Source organism: Lissotriton vulgaris, chromosome 8 (genome assembly GCF_964263255.1).
Source record: "Lissotriton vulgaris chromosome 8, aLisVul1.2, whole genome shotgun sequence".
Taxonomy (NCBI): Eukaryota; Metazoa; Chordata; class Amphibia; order Caudata; family Salamandridae; genus Lissotriton; species Lissotriton vulgaris.
The window spans coordinates 38,857,485-38,883,751 of NC_141696.1; the positions used below are offsets into that span (position 1 = coordinate 38,857,485).

The 26,267-nt window shown below is 46.8% G+C and overlaps 1 protein-coding gene across 1 annotated transcript in view; it reads right to left on the reverse strand.

Moving 5' to 3' along the window:
• The window catches only part of LOC147693339 (transient receptor potential cation channel subfamily M member 2-like), a 1,947,553-nt gene that overhangs the window by 611,074 nt on the left and 1,310,212 nt on the right, over positions 1-26,267 (reverse strand). Inside the window, exon 13 of the mRNA XM_086935940.1 lies at positions 26,107-26,219. Coding sequence (XP_086792066.1) covers positions 26,107-26,219 — 113 coding nt within the window. The remainder of the gene's footprint in view (positions 1-26,106; positions 26,220-26,267) is intronic.

Here is a 26,267-nt window from a genome sequence, read left to right on the forward strand (position 1 = left end):
GACCTCAACATCATCTCCTACGCCGCCAACACCCAGCTGATCCTCTTCCTCACCAAGAACCCCTCCATCGCCAGAACCAAGAACAGCCGACTGACACTGAACTCAGATAAGATGGAAGTCCTCATTCTCAGCTCCACTCCCACGACCTGGTATGACTCCTGGTGGCCGACCACACTTGGAACTGCACCAACACCCATCGATCACGCCCCCAGCTTGGGGTTAATCTTCGACGCTTCGCTCTCCATGACTAAGCAAATCAACGCCATCTCATCCTCCTGCTTCAACACATTCCACATGCTCCGCAAGATCTACAGATGGATCCCGACCGAAACCAGAATGACGGTCACCCAGGCCCTCGTCATCAGCAGACTGGTCTACGGCAACCCCCTCTACGCAGGAGCATCGACGAAACTCCTGAAACGACTACAACAAATACAGAATGCCTCTGCACACCTCATCCTCAGCATCCCCTGCCACAGCCACACTACACCCCACCTGGGAGACCTGCACTGGCTCCCCATCAACAAGAGTATCACCTTGAAGCTCCTCACCCACACTCACAAGGAACTCCATAACACCGGACCAACATACCTCAACAGACGCCTCACCTTCAACATCCCGAACCATCAGCTCGCTCTGCCAACCTCGCCCTCGCCGCCAAGACCTGGCACACCCTCCCCATCCACCTGCGACAGACTCAGGATCTACTGGCCTTCAGGAGACTTCTCAAGACCTGGCTATTTGAGCAGTAGCAGCACCTACCACCCATCCCTCCGTAGCGCCTTGAGACCATCATGGGTATGTAGTGAGCTTTATAAATATACAGATTGATTGATTGATAGTCTGTTTGTGTGGAATATCCAAAAGCGAGTGGACAACATGGTCTCTGATGCTTTTAGCTTTTTTAAAGGAGTGCATTGGTGGCTCCTGCACTTCCAGGTAGTCTGTCATAAGTTTCCAAGGTCCATTGAATATCTTTTTGATTTCGTTACTCCTGGTGCAGTATGTGGTGACACATCATTCTGCTGCTATCCAGTGTGTGTTGTTTGGGTGTTAACAGTGACTCTCTGTCGTAATACCAGGCCCTTTTCCTAGCTCTCTTCACCAGTCTTTTGGGGTATACCCATTCCTAGAGGCGGGTAATAAGGTTTTCTGATTCACGAAAATAGTCATCCTTCAGGGAACAATTCCTTTGGATCGAAGGAATTGGCCAAATGGCAGGTTGTCCCGGAGGCCTCATGTATGGTGGCTTGAGTACCTCAGCAAGGTGTTACGTTCGGCTGGCTTTCTGTACGGGGTAGTGTACAGGTGGTCAACAGATGTCTTTATGGTGATATCCAGAAAGTCGATGGTATTCCTATTTCAATGAATGGTGAACTTGATGTCCTGGGAACGGGTATTTAACCAGTCAAAGAAGCTTTGCAGCCCACTCTCATCTCCCGACCAAATCAGTAGTACGTCGTCTATATACCTTCGCCACTGTGTGATGTTCCTTCAGTACGGATTGGTATTAGAAACAATGTTGTTGTTTTCGAAGTCATCCATGAAGAGGACCACTAGATCTGGGGCAAATGCTGCCCCTATTGTCACTCCTGTCATGCCAGGTTGTCTTATTTCTTTAAACACATGTATAAATGTTTGCTGTGGGCATGACGTTTTTCCTAATCTGTAAATTTGTCAGTCCTCATGTATGTTATGTTAGTTCTTATGTTGGTAATATGTAGGTTACTGGACCACCCTCAATACAGGTTCCCACTCAGTCAATGACCCTAGGATTCCACAGTAGAAACACAACATGACGGCAGGATTGTATAATGACACCACAAACGGAGCACTGTACACTTATGCCATTGGATCACAGAGACGAGCCTCCCAGGAATGATAACAATCTAGCGGCGGCACCTTCCTTGCATGCCACGCTGCACTATTTTTAGAAATACAGCAGCACCGGCGATCATTCCTGAGCCGGAGTAAGGTAGGCGAGCTGCTGCTTGACCATGCAAATGTCAGCGATGTGTTGCAGTTTTAGCCGGATTGAGGTTACAGTAAATTTGGAGCACAAATGTAGATTTTATTTATTATTTGCTTGGTTTATAAAAACAGCACTACGTTAGACCAACACGGCATTCTTTTTTAGGTCTCGCTGGAATAGCATCCGAAGGATGCATCCAGCTGGAGACGTATAGCTGCCCGTCTCAGGGGAATTAGGGACAAGAGGGTGTTACGAGCTTTTCTGCCGGATTTGGGTGCGCTAATGCGCACGTCCAGCCCCGCGCCGCGCCGTGCACATCCCTCCAATTTCTTGAAGTTGGCAGACATGTGCGCGCATATACACACACAGACAGACAGACACTCGCTCGCTCACACACCCCCCCTCCCCCCCACACATGCATACACACACACGCATACGCACACCCGCGTAGCTAAGGGGGGGCGGTCTGCCCCATGCGGCACCACTTTTGAGGTGGCTGAGGCGGCCGCCGCGGCCGCACGGGCACTGAAGGAGGCCCGGCCGAGGCCCGTTGCGGCCACGGAGCCCTGTGAGCTGTGATAGGGCGGCGCGGTGGCCCGTGGCCAGTGGCGCAGGGCTGCACCTGCTTTACACATAAAAATTAGAGTTTTACAGTGCGGTGACACCCGTCGGACGGGACGGACAGTGACAGTAAATCAGATCCATCATCTCATCAGGCCATCTCCATCGATTTAACACAGTCAGTAGCGCACACACCATGATGCATTTAAATGTACAATACCTGTCGGTTCGGTTGGTTTCACTTCCGATTATTTAGAGGCCAGGGCCGTCAATCAGGTAGCGTGCTCACATCCGCACCCAATGACGGCCCTGTACCATTTTGGGCCAGCCTTCTTGCCGCCGCGCCAGTGTGACCTGTGACGCTTTACGGCTGCGCGCTCACTGCCCCAGCCCCTCCCGTGACCCGTCGTGTTGAGGAGTGCGTGGACTGTGGAGAGAGACGACCACCACCACCACCATTCTTCTTGCCTGGCCTGGCCGGGGCCCTGCTGCCCTCAGCCCGGCCCCTGTCCTGTTCAGCGCTTTACAGTACTCACTGACCGTACGGTCTCTGTGTCACCACCCTGTGCTGTGGGCTGTCACTGTGTTGCTGCGGGCGGGCGGAACTCTGCGCGACACGACGACACACACCAAAATAACTGAGGTGAGAGAGAGAGTCGGTCGCAGCGGGGCCCCAGGGGGGGGAGCGGGGAGTCGGGTCGAGTCCAGAGAATGCTTTTGAAGTAATTATTTATTCCAGAAATACTTTTGTTACAAGTTGTGCCCATCAGCCAGGATCGAAAATCACAGCCGTGATGACAATGGCAATGCATGATCTTCTTTCTGACTTCAAGCACAATTAGAAGCAAGACCGTCGATGGACGAGCTTGAGGATAATACGGTACTTAGATAAAGTCAGGCTTGCATCCCCAAGAACAGCTCTGCAAACACAGCAGTCTACTTGACAAACATAAATAAGATCTTTGTGAGGCATCGCCAAGCACTCAACTGTGAAATCACCATGCTTGAAATCAACAATGACCAGACATCTTCCCCCGAGAATCTGCAGTTACATGACGTTTGAACTTTGGCATTTGCAAAACACATAGCTGCCATAACCTGGGAGTCCTAGTACTAGGGACTGTACTGAAAGATATACATTAACTGGGGCAGCTTTTTAGAACAGCCAGGTTTGTAATTGTTTCCTGAAAACAGCTTCGGACAAGTGTAGGCAGTGACGGTTCCAGAGTTCTGGGGCCAGATATTCGAAGGAGCGTCCCCATTTGTCTGAACTGCTCCACGCTCAAGGCGACGCCAGGTGAAGAATTCTTAGATCGACGTGTAGTAGTGGGGGCATAAGGATGAATCAAGTGCTGGATACATCGTTGGCCAGAGCCTGTTTTTTGTAGCTCGTGCTAACTCTTTTCTAACAGTGTGGTTTATTTTCTACCTGAAACCAGAAGGCAATATGGATTACATTACTGACTTCTTGTTTTCACAGGTGTTGAGATGGGGGCAGACATACCAGGGTGGTGGGGCTTGATTTTATAGCTGAGTTTCAAATCGCTATGTGTGACTGTGACATCTTCATAATTTCAGTGTCATTATCAGTGACATTTCAACTACTATGAGTGACACTATCTTGCAAGCATAGCTGCCAAAGTTTCAGATTGCTATGTGTGGCACTGCCATAATTTTAGAGCAATTATAAGTGACATTACGAGGACTATGAGTGACACATTATTGTGAGCAAAATCAAGCAATGAAGTCGAGGAAAACATTTAAATATCAGAAATGATCCCCATTTGAACAACGAGAAACTCTATGATCATCTTAAGACTTATGTAAAACACACCAGAAATGGAAGGGCACTAAACAGACACAGACTGTGTGACTACTACCGTATCAGAGGTCAGGCAGGCACAGCAGCTGTTAATAAGATGATATCATTGATCTGCTCATTCATGACCTGCGCTAGCCTAAAAAAGAGAAATTAATAGCACAGCAAGTGCAACTAGGTTGGTTATACCATCACTCATTCTCAGGCATTATTGGTTGCTAGTGCAATAAGATCAAAAAGAATGCTGGGAAGTGTCAGCGCAAAACCCGGTGGCGTTTTGCTCTTAACATGCGATCGTTCAAATAAATGAATAAATACAAATTGCATTATCACAGAGGTGTAAAGTGAAGTCCTAAAAAAAGTTATACATTATATTATACTAGTTTTACACATATTCAAAGAAAGAATGGTGAGAGGCCCCGGGTCCGGCGCACAAGGAGAAGCATGTTACTTAGTAGATCTCTTATGCTTAATTGGTTACAAAGTCTGCATTTCCTAATATTTTTATAGGGTTAAGGCATTAGGCATCTGCTTCAGAGGTGCCCAGTAACTATCAGGGAATAACAATTGGTGAGATAACCCTGGAGGTTAAAGTATTTCTTGGAGAAATTTCTGTTTTGCGTTGTGTTAAATTTGACTCGAAGTAGTATACCACAGGGTTGAGCAGGGGTTATCAAAGGGCGTAGCCCCCTTACTCTGACTTAGGAAGAAGGGTCCCCACTTGGACAGTGGCCAGCCATTGCCAACTAGAGACCCCCATTTCTAACAAACAACCATTGCGATTTTGAGAGGAGTAAACATCTCAATGCCCATTAGATTCCCCATGTTAGACTAATGTTCTGATTTGTTACCTTTGCCTCAAATTGTAAAGCGCTCTGATATCCTTTGAGTTCAAGTTCGCGCTATATAAAACTTTATAAAAAACAAAATGTAACTTTCATGATCGAGGTAACTCTTAGCAGCAATACTACGTGTCTCTCCTTGGAGACTCGGCCATCTTTGAAGTGCTCACCGTCCTTTTTCCCCATCACCCCCCCCCCCAAGGGACGCCAATCTGAGGGGTAGCCCCGAGCACCACAAGCTCTAGCTATGCCCCTGCATACACACAGACTCCAAGACACATACACACACGCATGCTCACACACATACAGAGCCCCCCACATGCACACACACACCTCCGCCCTCGAAGCTCAGCAAAGGCCCCTACTCACCGGTACTCGTCTCCGGCTCTCCAGGCGAGGGCTCGTTGCAGGCGGTGGTGGTCTCTTCCTTCGGTGCGAGTTACACTCCAAATACCACTCAGTGCCACTTAATTACACTCACATAATTACACTGCACTCTATGCAACATACCCTCCAAATACCACTCAGTGCCACATACTTACACGCCCCATAATTACACTCTACTGAATGCAACACACACACTCCACACAATACCACTCAGTGCCACATAATTATATGTTACATAATTATACTGCACTCAATGCAACATACCTGTCGGTTCGGTTGGTTTCACTTCCGATTATTTAGAGGCCAGGGCCGTCAATCAGGTAGCGTGCTCACATCCGCACCCAATGACGGCCCTGTACCATTTTGGGCCAGCCTTCTTGCCGCCGCGCCAGTGTGACCTGTGACGCTTTACGGCTGCGCGCTCACTGCCCCAGCCCCTCCCGTGACCCGTCGTGTTGAGGAGTGCGTGGACTGTGGAGAGAGACGACGACCACCACCACCATTCTTCTTGCCTGGCCTGGCCGGGGCCCTGCTGCCCTCAGCCCGGCCCCTGCCCTGTTCAGCGCTTTACAGTACTCACTGACCGTACTGTCTCTGTGTCACCACCCTGTGCTGTGGGCTGTCACTGTGTTGCTGCGGGCGGACGGCACTCTGCGCGACACGACGACACACACCAAAATAACTGAGGTGAGAGAGAGAGTCGGTCGCAGCGGGGCCCTAGGGGGGGGAGCGGGGAGTCGGGTCGAGTCCAGAGAATGCTTTTGAAGTAATTATTTATTCCAGAAATACTTTTGTTACAAGTTGTGCCCATCAGCCAGGATCGAAAATCACAGCCGTGATGACAATGGCAATGCACGATCTTCTTTCTGACTTCAAGCACAATTAGAAGCAAGACCGTTGATGGACGAGCTTGAGGATAATACGGTACTTAGATAAAGTCAGGCTTGCATCCCCAAGAACAGCTCTGCCAACACAGCAGTGTACTTGACAAACATAAATAAGATCTTTGTGAGGCATCGCCAAACACTCAACTGTGAAATCACCATGCTTGAAATCAACAATGACCAGACATCTTCCCCCGAGAATCTGCAGTTACATGATGTTTGAACTTTGGCATTTGCAAAACACATAGCTGCCATAACCTGGGAGTCCTAGTACTAGGGACTGTACTGAAAGATATACATTAACTGGGGCAGCTTTTTAGAACAGCCAGGTTTGTAATTGTTTCCTGAAAACAGCTTCGGACATGTGTAGGCAGTGACGGTTCCAGAGTTCTGGGGCCAGATATTCGAAGGAGCGTCCCCATTTGTCTGAACTGCTCCACGCTCAAGGCGACGCCAGGTGAAGAATTCTTAGATCGACGTGTAGTAGTGGGGGCATAAGGATGAATCAAGTGCTGGATACATCATTGGCCAGAGCCTGTTTTTTGTAGCTCGTGCCAACTCTTTTCTAACAGTGTGGTTTATTTTCTACCTGAAACCAGAAGGCAATATGGATTACATTACTGACTTCTTGTTTTCACAGGTGTTGAGATGGGGGCAGACATACCAGGGTGGTGGGGCTTGATTTTATAGCTGAGTTTCAAATCGCTATGTGTGACTGTGACATCTTCATAATTTCAGTGTCATTATGAGTGACATTTCAACTACTATGAGTGACACTATCTTGCAAGCATAGCTGCCAAAGTTTCAGATTGCTATGTGTGGCACTGCCATAATTTTAGAGCAATTATAAGTGACATTACGAGGACTATGAGTGACACATTATTGCGAGCAAAATCAAGCAATGAAGTCGAGGAAAACATTTAAATATCAGAAATGATCCCCATTTGAACAACGAGAAACTCTATGATCATCTTAAGACTTATGTAAAACACACCAGAAATGGAAGGGCACTAAACAGACACAGACTGTGTGACTACTACCGTATCAGAGGTCAGGCAGGCACAGCAGCTGTTAATAAGATGATATCATTGATCTGCTCATTCATGACCTGCGCTAGCCTAAAAAAGAGAAATTAATAGCATAGCAAGTGCAACTAGGTTGGTTATACCATCACTCATTCTCAGGCATTATTGGTTGCTAGTGCAATAAGATCAAAAAGAATGCTGGGAAGTGTCAGCGCAAAACCCGGTGGCGTTTTGCTCTTAACATGCGATCGTTCAAATAAATGAATAAATACAAATTGCATTATCACAGAGGTGTAAAGTGAAGTCCTAAAAAAAGTTATACATTATATTATACTAGTTTTACACATATTCAAAGAAAGAATGGTGAGAGGCCCCGGGTCCGGCGCACAAGGAGAAGCATGTTACTTAGTACATCTCTTATGCTTAATTGGTTACAAAGTCTGCATTTCCTAATATTTTTATAGGGTTAAGGCATTAGGCATCTGCTTCAGAGGTGCCCAGTAACTATCAGGGAATAACAATTGGTGAGATAACCCTGGAGGTTAAAGTATTTCTTGGAGAAATTTCTGTTTTGCGTTGTGTTAAATCTGACTCGAAGTAGTATACCACAGGGTTGAGCAGGGGTTATCAAAGGGCGTAGCCCCCTTACTCTGACTTAGGAAGAAGGGTCCCCACTTGGACCGTGGCCAGTCATTGCCAACTAGAGACCCCCATTTCTAACAAACAACCATTGCGATTTTGAGAGGAGTAAACATCTCAATGCCCATTAGATTCCCCATGTTAGACTAATGTTCTGATTTGTTACCTTTGCCTCAAATTGTAAAGCGCTCTGATATCCTTTGAGTTCAAGTTCGCGCTATATAAAACTTTATAAAAAACAAAATGTAACTTTCATGATCGAGGTAACTCTTAGCAGCAATACTACGTGTCTCTCCTTGGAGACTCGGCCATCTTTGAAGTGCTCACCGTCCTTTTTCCCCATCACCCCCCCCCCAAGGGACGCCAATCTGAGGGGTAGCCCCGGGCACCACAAGCTCTAGCTACGCCCCTGCATACACACAGACTCCAAGACACATACACACACGCATGCTCACACACATACAGAGCCCCCCACATGCACACACACACCTCCACCCTCGCAGCTCAGCAAAGGCCCCTACTCACCGGTACTCGTCTCCGGCTCTCCAGGCGAGAACTCGTTGCAGGCGGTGGTGGTCTCTTCCTTCGGTGCGAGGCTCTTTCACCTCACGGGAGCCCCGCTAGCGCCAGGCGCCCTTCTCCTCCTGCCCACACGTGGGCTTCCGGTGTGTCTTGATGTCCCGCCCCCGGCCTGCCTGACTTCCGCCCGGGATTGTGCACGCCACGCAGTGTTGTGCCCCAGTTCCGAATCCCGCCTAACAGGAACTACGGAGTAATCAATAAGGCAGTGAGTGTCCCGGCCCTCTTCTGTACAGCCCAGGTATATTAACTTTAAGTATATTACTAGCCGCCACTGCACCAGACCCGTGGGGCTGGAATGTTTAAACGGTCATGGTCGGTACCGGGGTGCCTGGGCAGAACCCCATCCTCTCACCTGCCCTGCGCCCCCGAATTCTAGTGTTCTTCTGTTGCTCACCTCACCCGATGTATGCATGGCTTTAATATCCCTTAAAGCCCACAGTTCCATGGGGGGGAGGCTTGAACGAATGGCTCCGGTGGCTATGAGATGGTGGCAAAGCGAGGAGCGTAGAGTTCAGTGATAACAACACCTGTTATTTACTGTCTTGACAGACGATTGGTTTCGTTGTGCACTCGCTATAAAATGCTGGCTCTTAATGTACTCCTATAAAGGTGGGGTAAACACTTTTGTTGTGCTGAATCACGCACAGTGTGGCAGCGAGCGTGCGCCTGGCCTCGGCGTGGCGTTGTTTCCACATGTCTAACCGCCTCTGGTGGCGGTGGGCCAACACTCCTAGCAAGGAATGCTATTTAATGCGAATCTTATTATTCACTTGGCTCGCCGTTGTTTCTCAAAAGGTGTCTCCCAGAGTCTCTCATATCTGCCCGCCCCTTCCCATTCGGGGCAGACATGTGCTGGTACGGTGGACCATCTGTCATTCTTGAGGGGATGTCTGTCATTCGGTGGGGGGGGGTTCTTCTTCGGGGTTTGCTCGTCGTTGTTCTCCGGTGCTTGCGACGTTTCTCCCTCCTTTCATCAGGGAAGGGTGAGATGCGAGGCGGTGTTTGGAGGCATGCATGCAGTGTTGAGTTGAAGGTGTATTTGTTACTCTTGGGTTTTGAGGCCAGCAAATCTTTACAATGCCTGGAGGAGCTGACACTGTCCCTTACACATCTTGGGTAGCGAGTGTGGGTATGCTATATACGTGTGGGTGCGCACAGCTGTGCTTGTGAAGGACTTGGTACCGAACGTCAAACGTCGCCAGAGGATGTACATTCTATATCGCAAAACATTGAAACAAGCAAGAGGCAAATAATATTGTTTCACCCTCACACACTCTGCACCCTCTCACACACTCTGCACCCTCTCACACACTGCAACCTCTCACACACTGCAACCTTTCACATACTGCACCCTCACACACTGCACTGTCACACACACAGTGTCACATAATTATATGCCATACAATTACACTCTACTGAATACAACATACGCTCACACAATACCACTCAGTGCCACGTAATTCTATGCTACATAATTACACTGCGCTCAATGCAACATACACTCCAAATACCACTCAATGCCACTTCATTACACACCACATAATTACACTCTACTGAATGCAGCACACACTCCACACAATACCACTCAATGCCACATAATTACACGCCACACAATTACTTTACTGAATACCACATATGAAATGAAATGAAATGAAATGAAATGAAATTAGATTTATAGAGCGCGTGGTTGCCCTTGAGCGTCCCAGCGCTACCTTAACAGAAAAAAAACAGAAAGGCCCTGAGAGCAAAAAGAAGGGAACAAGGTTTATTCAGTTTTGGGAAAGAGACAAGTTTTAAGCAATTTTCTGAACTTTAGATAGGAGACTTCCATCCGGATTTCCCTAGGGAGGGCGTTCCAGTGTTTTGCTGCATTCAGGGAAAACCGGCATCCTCCGGTCCGGGCTTTTCTCACTCTAGGAACGAAGACCAGGTTCTCTCCGTCAGAGCGGAGGGTCCTTGGGGATTTATAGGGACAAATCAGTGTTCTTAGGGCGGGAGGACCTTTGCCTTGAAGTGTCCTGTGAACGATACACAGAGTTTTAAATGCGATTCGTTCCTGGATGGGGAGCCAATGCAGGGATCTAAGTAGTGGTTTGGCCGAGGCCCTTCTAGGAGCTCCCAGGAGCATTCTGGCTGCCGCATTCTGTACCCGCTGCAGGGTGTTAATTGTTCCTTTCGGTGCAGCTAGAAGGAGGGCATTACCATAATCAAGTCTTGATAGTATTAGACCTTGGATTAGGAGCTTCTTAGATTGGAAGGGCAGGAGAGGGAGCACTTTCCGCACTGAACGCAACAGACCGAAGCAGCTGCCTGCGACTTTCTGAGCATGGGTCCTGAATGTTAGTTGGGGTTCGAACCAAACCCCGAGGCTTTTGATTTTCCCCTTTGCTGGGGGCAAATCCCCCATACACGGGGGCCAGAGCTCGGAAGGCAGAGATGTGAGGTGATGACCTAGGAGCATTATCTCAGTTTTGGCTCCGTTAAGTTTCAGTTTGGAGTCTGTCATCCAGGAAAGGATTGCCGAAAGGCAGCTCGAGAGGTTGTGGGAGCATCCCCCTTGTTGAGACAGAGAGACGACGAGTTGTGTGTCGTCGGCATAGCTAATAGATTTAATCCCAAAGGGGGCTACTACATCTTCCAGCGGAGCCATATAGACATTGAACAATGTGGGGCTCAGGGAAGATCCCTGAGGAACCCCACATTGAAGAGGAGTGGATTTTGACATGGTGCCATTCTCCCATATCCTAAAGGACCGATTGTCGAGAAAAGATTTCAGCCACTTAAGGGCGGACCCTACGATGCCCAGTTTGGAGAGGCGGTGTATCAGGGTAGTGTGGTCTACGGTATCGAATGCAGCGCTCAGATCCAGGAGGATCAGAGCTGCTGATCCCCCTGAATCTAAGATGCACCTAGCCTCTTCTGCCACCACTATGAGGGCAGTGTCTGTGCCCTGCCCGGGGCGAAATCCCGTTTGGGAGTGGCCCAGCAGGTCGTTGCTCTCGAGAAATCCAGAGAGCTGCCGATTCACTAACTTTTCGGCGATTTTTCCTAGTCCAGGCAGCAATGAAATAGGGCGAAAATTCGCCAGGTCAGCAGGATCTAGTCCTGGTTTTTTTAGGAGGGCTTTGATTTTTTACACTCCTCATAATACCACTCAGTGCCACATAATTATATGCTACATAATTACTGTGCTCAACGCAACATACACTCCGAATACCACTCAGTGCCATATAATTACACGTCACATAATTACACTGCACTCAATGCAACATACACTCCAAATACCACTGTCCCACATAATTACATGCCACATAATTACACTGCACTCAATGCAACATACACTCCAAATACCACTCAGTGCCACATAATTACACGCCACATAATTACACTGCCCTCAATGCAACATACACTCCAAATACCACTGTGCCACATAATTACATGCCACATAATTACACTGCACTCAATGCAACACCACTCCAAATACCACTCAGTGCCACATAATTACACTGCTCTCAATGCAACATACACTCCAAATACCACTCAGTGCCACATAATTACACGCCACATAATTACACTGCACTAAATGCAACATACACTCCAAATACCACTCAGTGCACATAGTTGCACAACACATAATTACACTGCACTCAATGCAACATACACTCCAAATACAACTCAGTGCCACATAATTACCCGCCACATAATTACACTGCACTCAATGCAACATACACTCCAAACAATACCACTCATTGCCACATAATTATATGCTACATAATTACACTGCGCTCAACGCAACATACACTCCAAATACCATTCAGTGCCACTTAATTACACTCACATAATTACACTGCACTCAATGCAACATACACTCCAAATACCACTCAGTGCCACATACTTACACGCCCCATAATTACACTCTACTGAATGCAACACACACACTCCACACAATACCACTCAGTGCCACATAATTATATGTTACATAATTATACTGCACTCAATGCAACATACACTCCAAACAATACCACTCTTTGCCACATAATTATATGCTACATAATTACACTGCGCTCAACGCAACATACACTCCAAATACCACTCAGTGCCACTTAATTACACTCACATAATTACACTGCACTCAATGCAACATACACTCCAAATACCACTCAGTGCCACATAATTACACGCCCCATAATTACACTCTACTGAATGCAACACACACACTCAACACAACACCACTCAGTGCCACACAATTATATCTATCTGTCGCCCTCACTCTATCTATTTATCGCCCTCACTATATCTATCTATCTATCTATCTATCTATCTATCTATCTATCTATCTATCTATCTACCTATCTATCACCCTCACTCTACTTATATATCTATCGCCCCCACTCTATCCATCTATTGCCCTCACTCTATATATCACATCACCACAACATCACTCAGCACCACCACAGCATCACTCAGGGGCACCACAACATCACTCAGCGCCACAACAGCATCAATCTGTGCAACCATTCAACAACAACTGGTTCAAATATGTTCTCTCAATAGTTCAAGCTTTATTATAAATGTCACAAAAAGATGTTAATATTTCACATCTATTCTTGGATTTTCGTCACAATAAAATACACTGAACATAATCTTCACAAAGGTTATTTACAAAACTATTGCCATTATAAATTACAATAACTTTTATTTAAGTATTAATTATTAAAAAATAAATAAAAGCCATTGTTATTTGTAATATCAATACATCTAAGTCACGTAAATAAAACACATTTGCATTACAAATGCTATAGGTGTCACATTTGCGAAAGTTATACCTATTGGCATTGTAAATGACAAAGCTAATAATTTCGCTATTTTCAAAACCAACACATAAATACAAAATTTGTCATTTACAATACCGATAGCTCAAACTTTCCTAATGCGAGTCCTATTGCATTGCAAATGCTTGTTCACTGAGTCACTTAGCTTTGCCGATCATAGTGAGAGCAATATTTTTGTTTATCCCACACCATTTGATATAAAAAGCCCGGTCAGATGCTCAACTAAACAGATGCCATTGAAAGACTATTACAGCCGATTTAATCCATTTTTGTTTAACCTTTGGAGATACGGTGTTTCACACCTTTGAAGCATAGACACAGCGACTCAGAATGCCTATTATTTTTTTTTCAAACAGCACTGCGTTGTACCAACACTGCGTCTTATTTCACGGAGCCATAATGATAGTTGTCACAGCTATTGACAGATAAATCCCGTTCTTGAGTTGGTGGGTCAAGGCCTCACACGGAGGCCAAGGGGGCGAGCTATATTTTGATGTGGATTCTTTTTTGATAGAAGTGGTGCTGGTTTTATGCTGATATCTTTAAAGAGATTGCTAACCCTACCAGGATGGGTCATAGTCCCTTTGTTAATTAACCACTAAAAGTGTTCCCTTGTCTCGTTCTCTCGCCTGTAGAAAGTTAGATTTGATCTATTGAATGTGAGTGATTGATTGACCCACAGCTAATATAACAGAAGAAGATTCTTCATTCTTGTTGGATTAGTAAATTCTGGATTTTTATAAAGCTACTATTACGGATATAGATTATGATATCTGTATTTTGACCCATGGTTCTCTCTGACCCTCCTACAAGCCCACGTCCTCTGACTACACAGGGGAGCATACCTGCTGTTTTCCAGAGTAGTCAGTCAGTCATAAGCTTTTATTCGATATGCAAGATATCTTGTAAGCACATTTGAAGTACAAACATTACAGTTTTCAAAAAAGAAAAACATTGCTACAAGAAGCCAGTATAAAACTCATTAGAAAAGATAAAAGGACATGAAGTGCCCGTTAATAAATTAGCTAAAAAATGAATTAAACAGCTACTGACAATCTGTTACAACGAATAAGCCAAAACTGCTTTAAAAATGTTGCTGTTCCACACACTATAGGGGGGGAAGTGTCCGTGGTTAGGATACGCAAGGCTACTAGGTGGTTACGTGTGCCCATATTTCGACAAAGAGGTTTCAGCCAAGAGCTCCTAGGCCTTGCATAATCCAGGCATTCGATTAGGACATGCGCAATGGACTCAACCCTGCTCGGGCAACATGCACAATTAGGGGAAGTACGGGCCGCTGATGTCCATTTCGATACCACAGCTCCTAGCGGGAGGGATCCAACTCTGAATTTAAAATAAAGGGCTCGGTCAAGGGGGAGGGTGATCATGTCCAGGTAGGGTTCAAAGGCCACAGTATCTTTAATTTGTAAAAAGGCAACAGTGGATTTGCAGTGGTTAGAGTTTGTAATGAGACGCTCCGAAATCCATTTCCAGTAATACGCCTTAACAACTTCTTTTGGAGGGGCTGAACGTGATGACCAGCAGTCTCCTAGTCCGATCCTCTCCAGAAGGTTTTTAGTTTCTCTTAACCATCTTATCTTAGCCCAACCCCCCAGACTCATTATTTCCCCCAGGGCATCAGCATAGGATTTTAGTTCTTCACCCCTCCAGATTCGTGTCCATAGTAGGAGCGGGCGAAGCTGGGCCTGGTCTTTGATATTTTTACAGCCCGTGTCCAACCACACTGGTACAGATGGAGTGCTCAGTGGAACGGAGATAATGGATTTCAGTAGCTTGCTCTCCGCTGTCACTAGGGCGTCCATTCGGCAGTGGCCCCACAGTTCTGCCCCATACAAGGCTGATGACACTACTTTGGCCTTGTAGATGTCGATTACTGGGGTAAGTGATCTCCTAGGTGAGGCCCTGAACTCCCTCATGAGAGCTCCTCCTACTCTCCTATGGTTGAGGACCATTTTATCAATATGATTTGCCCAGGACATCCTATCCGTGATCCGAAATGCCGAGGTAATCGAATTCGGCTACTTTCTCTAAGGGGATCGAGTTAAGTGTAGGTGGGCGGCCCAGTTTCTTAGGAGGATTTAGGACTAGGTATTTTGTTTTGTCCACATTTATTGTTAACCCTTTTGCAGTACAGAACTCCTGAAATCGCGTTAGCAATTTCTGCAGGCCTTGTGGGGTCTTCGAAATCAGGAGCGTGTCGTCCGCAAAGAGTAAGGTGGGGATGCGGACTCCTCCGAGACAGGGGGCGTCGGCTGGTTCTTGCTGAAGATGTTTTACCACCCCGTTCACATATAATGAGAAGAGGGTGGGAGCCAAGACACAGCCCTGTCTTACGCCCCTGGACACTGGTATCTTCTCAGTGAGCTCTCCGTTTTTGCCCCAACGGACCTGTGCATAGGTATGGGTATGAAGGCTAATGAGAAGGGACAAGATGTAAGGGGGTAGTCCCAACTCATAGAGTACCCTCTAAAGCTCTTCCCGGGGAACCAGGTCAAAGGCAGTCTTCAGGTCTATAAAGGCCAGATAAAGACTACCCTTGCCTAGTTCCACCACCTTCCACCCCAGTAGTGCCAGCCTAAACACCTGCTCTATTGTCCCCATACCTGCCCGAAAACCTGCCTGAAAGTCTGATAAGATTTTATTCTCCTCCACCCAATGAAGAATCCTTCCAAGGATAGCTTTGCCAGCTATCTTTTGGGTGGAGTCTATCAGACTTATAGGGCGGTAGTTCCCCGGTGTTTCCCTGCACCCTTTTTTGTAAATCGGGACCACCACTGCCCCTTTCCAGGATTCTGGCACTGCCCCTCCCATCATGATATCGTTTAGGAGAGCTGCTATAACCCTTGCCCATTCCGGTGGGAATGCCCTCATAAGGTCCCCCGGAAGGCCGCCTGGGCCCGCTGCCTTACGGGGTGCTACCCAACCTATAACCCCCTCAATCTCTAGGTGAGTGAAGACATCATAGGCATGAGGTTCAATTTCTCGTGTAAGGTCCAATCCCACGATCAGTTCCCCATCTGGAGGGAGGTATAGGTTCCCAAAGTGTTTTACCCAGTTTTGGGGCGGGATGTTGCAGGGTCTCACCGATGCATCGGGTTTATTCCGTGTGCTTATGAGATTCCAAAAGGCCCTTGAGTCCCTGATCTTACTAGCCTGGAGCAGGTCATCCCAGAATTTTTCTTCCCACTCCCTCCTCGCAAGTTTAAGGGATTTATTATAGGCCTTCCTTGCTTCCTGTATCACACCTCGGGACTTAAGTTTAACCGCCCCAACTAGCCTTGTCTTGTGAACCCTACAGGTTTGGGTATACCAACCATCGACTGGTTTTTTAAATTCTTTGTTCCCAGACTTGTTTGGATACATGGTAAACACGTTAGTTAAGGCTTCTACCAGGGAGACAAAAAGCCCACTTACTCTACCCACCCCTTCTAGGGAGGTTCCGAGGGTTGTTACGGCTTGGTTTAAAAGGGATTGAATTTCCCCTACCTTTGCCTCGGATAAGACCAATTTCGCCCATTTTATTCGTCTACCACAAGGGGAGACTTCGGACTCATCCAGGGATGCGGCTACCAGATTAATATTATCCCTCTTTAAAGTGCGCCACCACTGGACCATACTTAAGGAGAGAGAATTGTGGTCACTTTCAGTCGAGGGGACCACCTGCATGTCCCTTACATAAGGCCATAAAAATACATCTATTAGGAAGTAATCTAGCCTAGAGGTGTGTCCTGGTCTATTGTATGTGTGGGCACCCCCCTATCCGAGGGTGTCCTCCCGTTAGCTGCCCCTAAGTTAAATTCAAGGCTCAGTGAGTATAACTGGAGCGCGACTTCTGTCCACCTTCTGATCGGTGGGATTTCTAGTACCGGGATCCCCATCCTGGAATCCTCCTCGTCTTGGTCGAGGGAGACGTCCGAGCCCAAAGGCTCGAACGTGCAGTTCATATCACCTGCAACCAATGTACGTGTTTTGTGAGGGGTATTATTTAGCAAGGTCTCGAGGAGAGATATTACAGGAGACTTTCTCCCACCCTTGGTTCCCCGGGCATAAACATTATAAACATTTAAGACAATTCTTCCCCTTTGATCTATTAGGGTAATGTTTTGTATGTCCGGGGAACCTGTGGGGAACTCCAGTACTCTGCAGTCTAAGGAAGCCGCGACCCAGATGAGAAGGCCGCTCGAAGGTCGCCCTCTCCCTGTTTCCGAGACTTGTGCAGGGGAGGAATAGGAAGAAAATCCCACCCTATGGACCGGGACCAAGCTCCATGTCTCTTGGAAGAGGCACAAGGAGTGCTCATCAACCCAAGCAGTAAAATCCGGTAGAGCCAGTTTTCTTGCAATCCCTGCGACATTCCAGCTGAAAACCTTAAAGACTAGGTCCGTCACAGCTGGAGTGTCGTTGGACGCTATAATGCCCCTATCTAAGGACCTCTTCTCAGGCATCTGAGGGGATGAGGGACCTTGTGGGGAGGCTATAGAGACTCCTATTTTGCGTGTGAGGTTTGTTTGGGTGAGTAATACTCCTGCTGGCTCTACTCTGCTCCCAGTTTCCAGTCAGTGAGGCCCTAATGCCCACAATTGATTCTCCTTAGTGCCCCCCAAGACCCCAGCCCAGTTTTGACCACTAAAAGGGGAACCAAAACTTCCTTCAGTTAGGCTAACAATGTGCCTGGGGTAAAAATAAGAAAGATCTACCACCTTAACCCCCGGGGCCCCCATACTTTTAATAGGAGTACAAATCGATGGAACTACTCTTGGGTCTTGGAAGTTTATGATTATACAATCCCCCTCCTGGGTTTTTTTCCCCTGCCCTACCCAACCCACTCTGCGGACACTTAGAATAATACCATCCACACCCAGCGGGATTGGCTTATTTGCCTTCAGCCAGTGGATACACTTATTTTTAAGTGATTGCTGATTTTTCACCTGGCTATCCTTTAAAGGGGGCATGTTAACCATGACAGCAACGAAAGGTTGGCAGTCTGGTGGAAGGTTTACTGGGGGGATCCGTCGCACTGGATTTCTGGGGACCGTTGAGGGGGTGGAGGGGGCAGTAGATTGGGATGCAGACCTAGGGATTTTCCCTGTCGCTAGCCCGTGTGATATGCTGCGTGCCCCTGGTTTTTGGGAGTCTTCCGTTTTACCACTAGCTGACTGTGGCTGCTTTTGTAAAAGAGGCTTAGGCTTATTTTTGTCAGGTTCTAAGTGTGTTGAAGGTCCCTTGTGTTTTGGCCCTGATTTGGGACGGGGAGGAGATTTAAGAGCTGAAATTAATGGGCTATTAGGGACAACTTTCTTTGGACAAATTGGTGGCTTAGGGTCTCTCTGAGGTGGTGGTTCATTCCCCTTAGCGCCCAAGTCCTTGTTTTCGGTCACTCTGGTTATTTGTTTAAATGTTGACTTGAGTGAGTGAAACCCATCAAGAGTTGATTGCTCTAATTTATCTATCCTCTCTCCTAGACCCTTGACTTGTGATGGTAACGGTTTCAAGAGGCTGTATACCTTCTCAAGGATGTTTTCAACTGTTACTAAGTCAGAGAGCTTAGAGGCCTTGGCAGTGTTAACGTCTGGGTGTAGCCCCTTGGGAGAGATCTGAACATCCCCGTCTATGTCAATTTCATTCACAATAGGCGTTCCCCTTATGGTTGTCGTACCCGTTCCAGAACGATTTCTTGCTCTTTGATAAAGAGCGGCCTGTCTCACTAGCCTACCCTTTTTGCGTTTTCGTGGCTTTTTACTTAAGGGCCTATTCTCCTGCCTAGTGTCGGGGGTTTGAGTGTTGGGGGACGCCCTAACTGACTCCCCTTCTGATATAACTATGGCGGGAGCGAGCAGGTTTGGGGACTCAGAATCACTGATAGCTTCGCTTGGGAGATTGAGTGATAATGGTATGGACAGCTTACTGGGGCCATCATCTTCCACTGTAACTATAGGGAGAAGAGCGGCCAGATTTTCCAGCCTATCTATGTTTTGCTCTATGCCAGCCAACTGAGGGGGGTCTGTGAGAACACCAGGCACACTAGGTGGGGAAACAGATTGGGTCCGGATACAGGCCGGTGTAAGCGACTGAGCGGCAACCCCCTGAGATGAGCGTCTTGAGGGGAGGTATACCTCAGATAGACGTCGCTCAGACATGGCAATCTCCTTTTCAATCACCGCCGCCACCCTGGTGATGAACCGGTCCATAGTTCCTATAACAGGGCTTGCGGCATTTGACCCCTTATCAGCTTCGCTCCTAAGAAGCTTTCCAGAGCGAGTAGACATGGTTTCGGGAAACAGAACGGGCGGACACACCAGGCGAATGAACTCACTGTTAACAGAAGGAAAGGGACGTGGCCCAGCCCAGCCTTGACAGCCCCTGACTGCCACAGACTGCCCGCCCTTTGCTCGGGCTTCGCTCGCGTCCCGCGGAGCGCCTGACAGAGCGTTATTCAGAGAGCGTTGCAGGCGGGGGGCGTGGCTGGTGGTGGGCGCGTCCGCTCGCGCACCTGTGAGAGCAGGGACTCCTGGATCTTCGAGTCCCTGCTACAGCGCCAACGCCGGTTTGATGTTGCTCCCAGCGCCTCCAGGAGCCCAGCGCCTACAAGATGCTTTCACCCTCCTTGGTCCGCGAAGCGGCACCCGCGGAGCGGGTGCGGCGAGGGGCAGCGGCTGGAACACAGCCGACAGTCCCAGGATCAGCGGGACGTGTAATGGCTCCCCAACACACCGGTACTCAACTTCCGCTCACAGGTAGGGTCCCGGGGAACACTGGAGACACGCGCCTTTTCTGGCTGGCCAGGCGGGGGGCGTGGCTGGTGGTGGGCGCTGGTGGTGGGCGCGTCCGCTCGCGCACCTGTGAGAGCAGGGACTCCTGGATCTTCGAGTCCCTGCTACAGCGCCAACGCCGGTTTGATGTTGCTCCCAGCGCCTCCAGGAGCCCAGCGCCTACAAGATGCTTTCACCCTCCTTGGTCCGCGAAGCGGCACCCGCGGAGCGGCACCCGCGGAGCGGGTGCGGCGAGGGGCAGCGGCTGGAACACAGCAGACAGTCCCAGGATCAGCGGGATTGTCAGCGGGACTGTTTTCCAGCTCCCAACTGCCTTATTTATTTGAGCTCCTATTATTGAAATTGACTCCCAGGTTACGCACCGTCTCAGAGGGTATCAGTGGTTTAACCTTGGGTATAGTATGTAAAGAAACGCACCCAGGCAAACAAAATGACTACTGGCACAAGTTAGATAGCAAACAAAACAAAATTAATGATACACAACTGTGTTAGCATATAAAGTACATTTTAATAAATTTCCTTCCACTGAGGCCGCAGCTGCTTGTTCGTGTCAAGATTGCACGTCGCTTTTCCATCCATTAAAGAGAGCCGGACGTCTGATAACGAAAACCGTTACTGCTTGGCAAAAAACGTATTTCCGGCACAATTTTACTTCGCCGCATACGGAGAGACGATAACCCAAACAAGAACCCACATCATTAGGCTGGATAACCATTTTAATTTCGTTACCTCGTTTCGCCAATATCTTGAACAACACAGATCACTAGTAATTGTATTCCCATTTGACTGAGAAGATGCAAGGTCCTACATAGAATTATCTATCAGAAGTTTACACTTAGCTGCCATCAAGACCGATAAGGACAGATAACTGCTATTCAGAGACCACACAAGCCACTGCGGCGCATTATCATCGGTCTCTCCACCTCAAATGCAGAATCATGATGGTAAAGTCCTGAGGAAGACACCTTCAATGTGTCGAAACACGTAGGCAGGAAACCATCCCATATTTGTATTACAATTTCTATAAAATCAATGTATATGTGATAGTGAATTTATCTTTTTATCAAATTTTATAATTATGTCAATGTTTTCACTCATGACGTCTTTTATGAAATTTATTAAAATGTACTTTATATGCTAACACAGTTGTGTATCATTAATTTTGTTTTGTTTGCCATCTAACTTGTGCCAGTAGTCATTTTGTTTGCCTGGGTGCGTTTCTTTACATACATTACTTACCCTGACCCAGGAACTGTATCCATATCAGAGGGTCCCTGTTCTTTACACATTAACCTTGGGTATAGGCCAGAAATCTGTTGGGAGTAAGAGTGGAACTTTTCTAGCTGCACAGCATAGAATTTCTATCTTGTCACCGTTAAATTGCAATCCATTATTTTTTAGCCAGTGTGCAGTGTCCTGCATAAAGGCATGAACATTTTCCAATGATACCGATTAATTCCCCTCCAGTGACAGGATAAGTTAGGTGTCATCAGCAGAGTTCACATGTGACTTAATGACAACAATCAGCGGGCTCATGTAAACATTAAATAATATCGGATTGATCGGAGACCCCTGAGGGACTCCGTGCAGGACATCAATAAAGTCTTATTGGTAAAGGGGAGGGCTACTGCCTGAAATCTGTTAGCCAGTTAAGATTGAAATCACTTCAGTGCCTTGCCCTCCACCCCAACTCCCTTCAGCCTCTCAAGAGGACCTCGTGATTAACTGTATTGAATGCGGCAGACAGGTCCAGCAGGATCAAGATAGCTCACTGTCTCCTGTCTTCTCGCATTTGAAGATCGTCCAATACGGTCACCAGGGCAGTCTCTGTCCCATGTCCAGGACGGAAGCCAAATTGCACATCTTCTAATTTGTTATTAACCTCCAGGAACTGGGAGAGGGTCTTGTTAACCAGACGCTCCATGATATTCACCCGATAGGGTAACAGAGAGATGGGTCTGTAGCTTTTTGAACATGCTGGATCAAGCGTAGCTTTTTTCAAGAGAGGGGTTATTATTGCTTGTTTCCAGCAGGTCGGTAGCAGCCCACTGCTCAAGGATTGGCAGCATATCATGCAAGGTGAGTATCTGAAAAGTTTCAGCACTCCGTCCATGATCTCCTTGTGTTTGCTTTGTTCGCTATAATTTGGCAGGGTGTGCCCAGACGTGGGTCCCTTGCTCACTTTGCCACTGGATTCGAGCTAGCTTGGCTGATGAGGGTTGTTACCCCAAAACTGGTCCCAGGAAGCTTGTTTCCAGTTCAGGGAAGACCTGGCTTGGCAGTTCGGGCATGACTGTTCCCATGAGGCACAGGGTCAAGACGGATTTGCATAGAGCTGGGTCTGAACTGAGGTGGCGAAGTGAGCTAAAGAATCCTGATGGATTCAACCCAGATATGTGACTGGAGGTGAGTGTCTGAAAAGTTTCAGCATTCCGTCCATCATCTCCTTGATTGGTTTCCTCTTGGGACCACTGTCACTGTCTTTGTGACCCTTGGCTTGAGAGGTGGTAAAATCAGTGCCAAGAAAACAGCGCTGTTCTGCATTTCTTATCTTCAGTCTGTTTTTGAATGCATGTTGTGTGTGTGCTTGCAGGTGAGAGTGTCTTTATGTGAGAGAGCGGGTTTATTTGTGAACATGTGTCTGTATGTGTAAACATTTGTGTCATTGAAATTGTGCAAAAGTGACAGGTACTGAGTGAGATTGTGGCCCAAATTTACTATTCTTTGACATAGGCAAAGCTGCACCAAAGGTACTGGTGGACAAACAATGAGGATTGAAAACATTTCTCCTCATTATACCCGCCTTTAGGAATTGTGCGATTTGTTGCAAATTTCACTCTACCAATGTTTTTAGATAGGGATTTGTGACAAAACCCATGGGTCATTGCACAGGATTGCACATGGACCACCACCTAGATGCAAAGTAGCCCAATTTTGCATTATTTTGGGATGTGATCCAACATAATTCAGGATTTGCTTTGGATAGTAAATCCCACCATCACACTTTGAACTGAGTTTAAATCACATATGTGACACATACATGGTGTAAGCATTAGTGAACCTGGGCCTTAGTAAGTATGAGTGACTGAGTGCAAGTGAGCTAGCGAGAATGAAAAAGAATGAGAGTAAGTGGGTGTAAGATACTGAGCCATATATACAAGGCCACGCAAAGCCACCCTGCATGGTGTTTCATGGCCTTGCAAGTATGCCCCCTTTTTATTCATTATGGTGCCTGAAGGGGGCGTTGCACAGGTGTTGCTGTGGGTATTGCCACGCAACGCCCATGGATTCTGACACATTCCGAGATTTACAAGATTTGGTAAACGTGGGAATGCATCAGATTGTATTGCCTCCCTAGGGGCACAATAAGAAAAATACATTTTTGCTCTTTCTATGTGTGCTGCGTTCTGCAACACACATAGAAGGAGGAAAATACCATATATTAATGTTTTTGCGCAGGAAGATGTCCCTTCCTGAACAAAAACAATCACCCCTGCAGTGCAATGGTGTCTGTGTTGACTTTACTCCATCAGCTCTCCGATGACATCATCTCTTCCTTGGACTCTGCCAGCTGCCTCACCCCGCTTAACATTATCTTCTCAGATATTTCCTTTTCAAATGTAAAATCCGAAGGTAAGTGGAAAGCTGACCCAAACTACTCTGTGTATCCAACCAGTGCTCCATTGGAGTCGAGTTTGCCCCAGTCTCGCACAACTAGATGTCCACGGTTGGTATTATTTTTCACTTCAAACTTTAAGATTGATAACTCTGATTCTACTCGTTGAATTTTTGTTGTTTTGGTGTCAAATCATTTATTGCAATTTGCTGTGTTGTTTTAAATTGGTGTGAAGTATCTATTGTGCTGTGATTCCATTTATTACTGTTTGCGCACTGCATAAATACTTTGCACATTGCCTCTAAGTTAAGCCTGACTGTTTTTGGGCCAAGCTACAAGAGGGTTAAGCACAGGTTAATGTAATGACACTTTGTGGCTCACCCTGACAAGAATTGTTGCTGTTGCTTGAGCAGGGTTAACCCCCTCAATAGCCAAGAACCAAAATTGTTCACTTAGACTTACTACTTTTTTTGTAGTCATTTCTACTTGCATATTTGCTTCCCCCATATTCCACGGGTGGAGACGTAAATATGCACTTTTGAGTATCTTTGCACTCCATATATTGTGAATAGAGAAAAGTAGTAAAGTTACTTCAACAGGTAAGAATAAGTTTAAACATGTTAAATACTGAGAAGTGTAACTTATCTTTGTGAATAGCTTCAAATGCGTCCTCCGGAAATAGGGTCAAAATGGGTAAAACGGTGTAAAACACGATCGATGTGTGACAAAGGACATATAAATAAAGTAACTATTTGGGTAAATCTGACGCCAAAGCCATGACCCCAGACCAACGCTTTTCATTTTTGCATCAAGTTATAGTTGGAGTTTGCAATCCAAACACTTCTCCAGTCAGGATGGGATGTCTCCTCTAGGCTTTCCTATTTATTCTAGTTTTAAGGCTTGCATGAAGAGGAAGGCCGGAGTCCAAAGTAATAAGGTTGTAGATTGTTCTCAGTCAAGCTTTGCGAAGGTTGTGTGATTGCTAGTTGGTGTCCAGCTCAGCACTGTATACGGGAAGGAGTGAGTTCCAGTAAAGAAAAACTGGGATGGCAGAGGGGAATATGTCATTTTTCCAGCCCCCTGACAGTTCACGTTTTGAGACAGGGATCAACGTACCAAAGGCTTGTTCTCAGTTGGGATAAATCCAACCTGTTGAAGAACCACTATTTTGTTTGGAAGACTTCATGATGTCAGTGATCCACAACAGTTAGCTGGCTCACAGCTCTCTAGTCTCACATGCACACCACACACCCGGAGGCGAGGGAACAAGCTTTAAACTTGGATGAAGGGTGGGTCCAAACAGGAGCTGGCATGTGCTGAAAGCCTCTTCGTTATATGGCACCTCCTGATAGGTGAACAATGGGCACAGACATTTGATAACCCACTTCCTCTCCAACGGTCATCACATTCTTTGACAAGTTATTAGAGCTTACCACAAATACAGTGGTTAGAGAGATTGAGAAATGGTAATGTAACTAATACTCATCACAGATGGTGTTTGGGAATGTGGATGGAAAGTAAACTCCTCGGTCAATGATCAAGTTAAGCTAATGTTCCAAGGAGAGCCCTGGCCAGCCTAACGGTTAACCACAAAAGTGGTAGGAATGTGCCTGGAAATGCAGCCTCCATCAAGGGGCACAGCAGAAAGGGCAGCACCCAATGTGTAAACACCTTCAAACACTGCAGTCTCTTTAGTCTGTCATACAGGGGCAGTAGTCCCTCTCAAATAGTCATGGATTGCTGAGTCCACTGGCAGAAAAACAAAGCCAGTCAGCAAAGATTCCAACAGGGCAGGATGGTACAGGTTTTCCAAACCAAGCAAATACTTCCGTCTCTACATGAGTCTGGTACAGGGTTCAGGGCCTGGTTGTCTGGGATTGTTCTGGTTTACAGCCCCCTGAAGAGGCCACAGACAGCAAGTACCATACAATAAGACCATTAACAGAATAACACATTTTCCACTTCATTTACCCGCATACTCACTGGCACGCTCATTTACATAACAGTCTTATTACAATGTTATTATCCTTTACACTACTGTCTAAACAGTAACTAGGCAGAATTCTTGAAATAAATGTAAAGTATTTCAATTTGATTGATATATTAGTCTTTCTTGCATGGTTAGCATTGTTGTACTACTAATATGGAGCTCTTACCTGAAGGTGATGAAACCAGTGCAAATTAAAGGGAAAAACACCATGCAGAAGAGAAGCCGTTTCAAGGAGTTGTTCTCGGACAGCTTCCCCCACCAGATCTTGTTCAGATAGTTCTGTAATAAAAGAGATAGCTAAAGAGCAGCAGTTATGGCCATGGTATT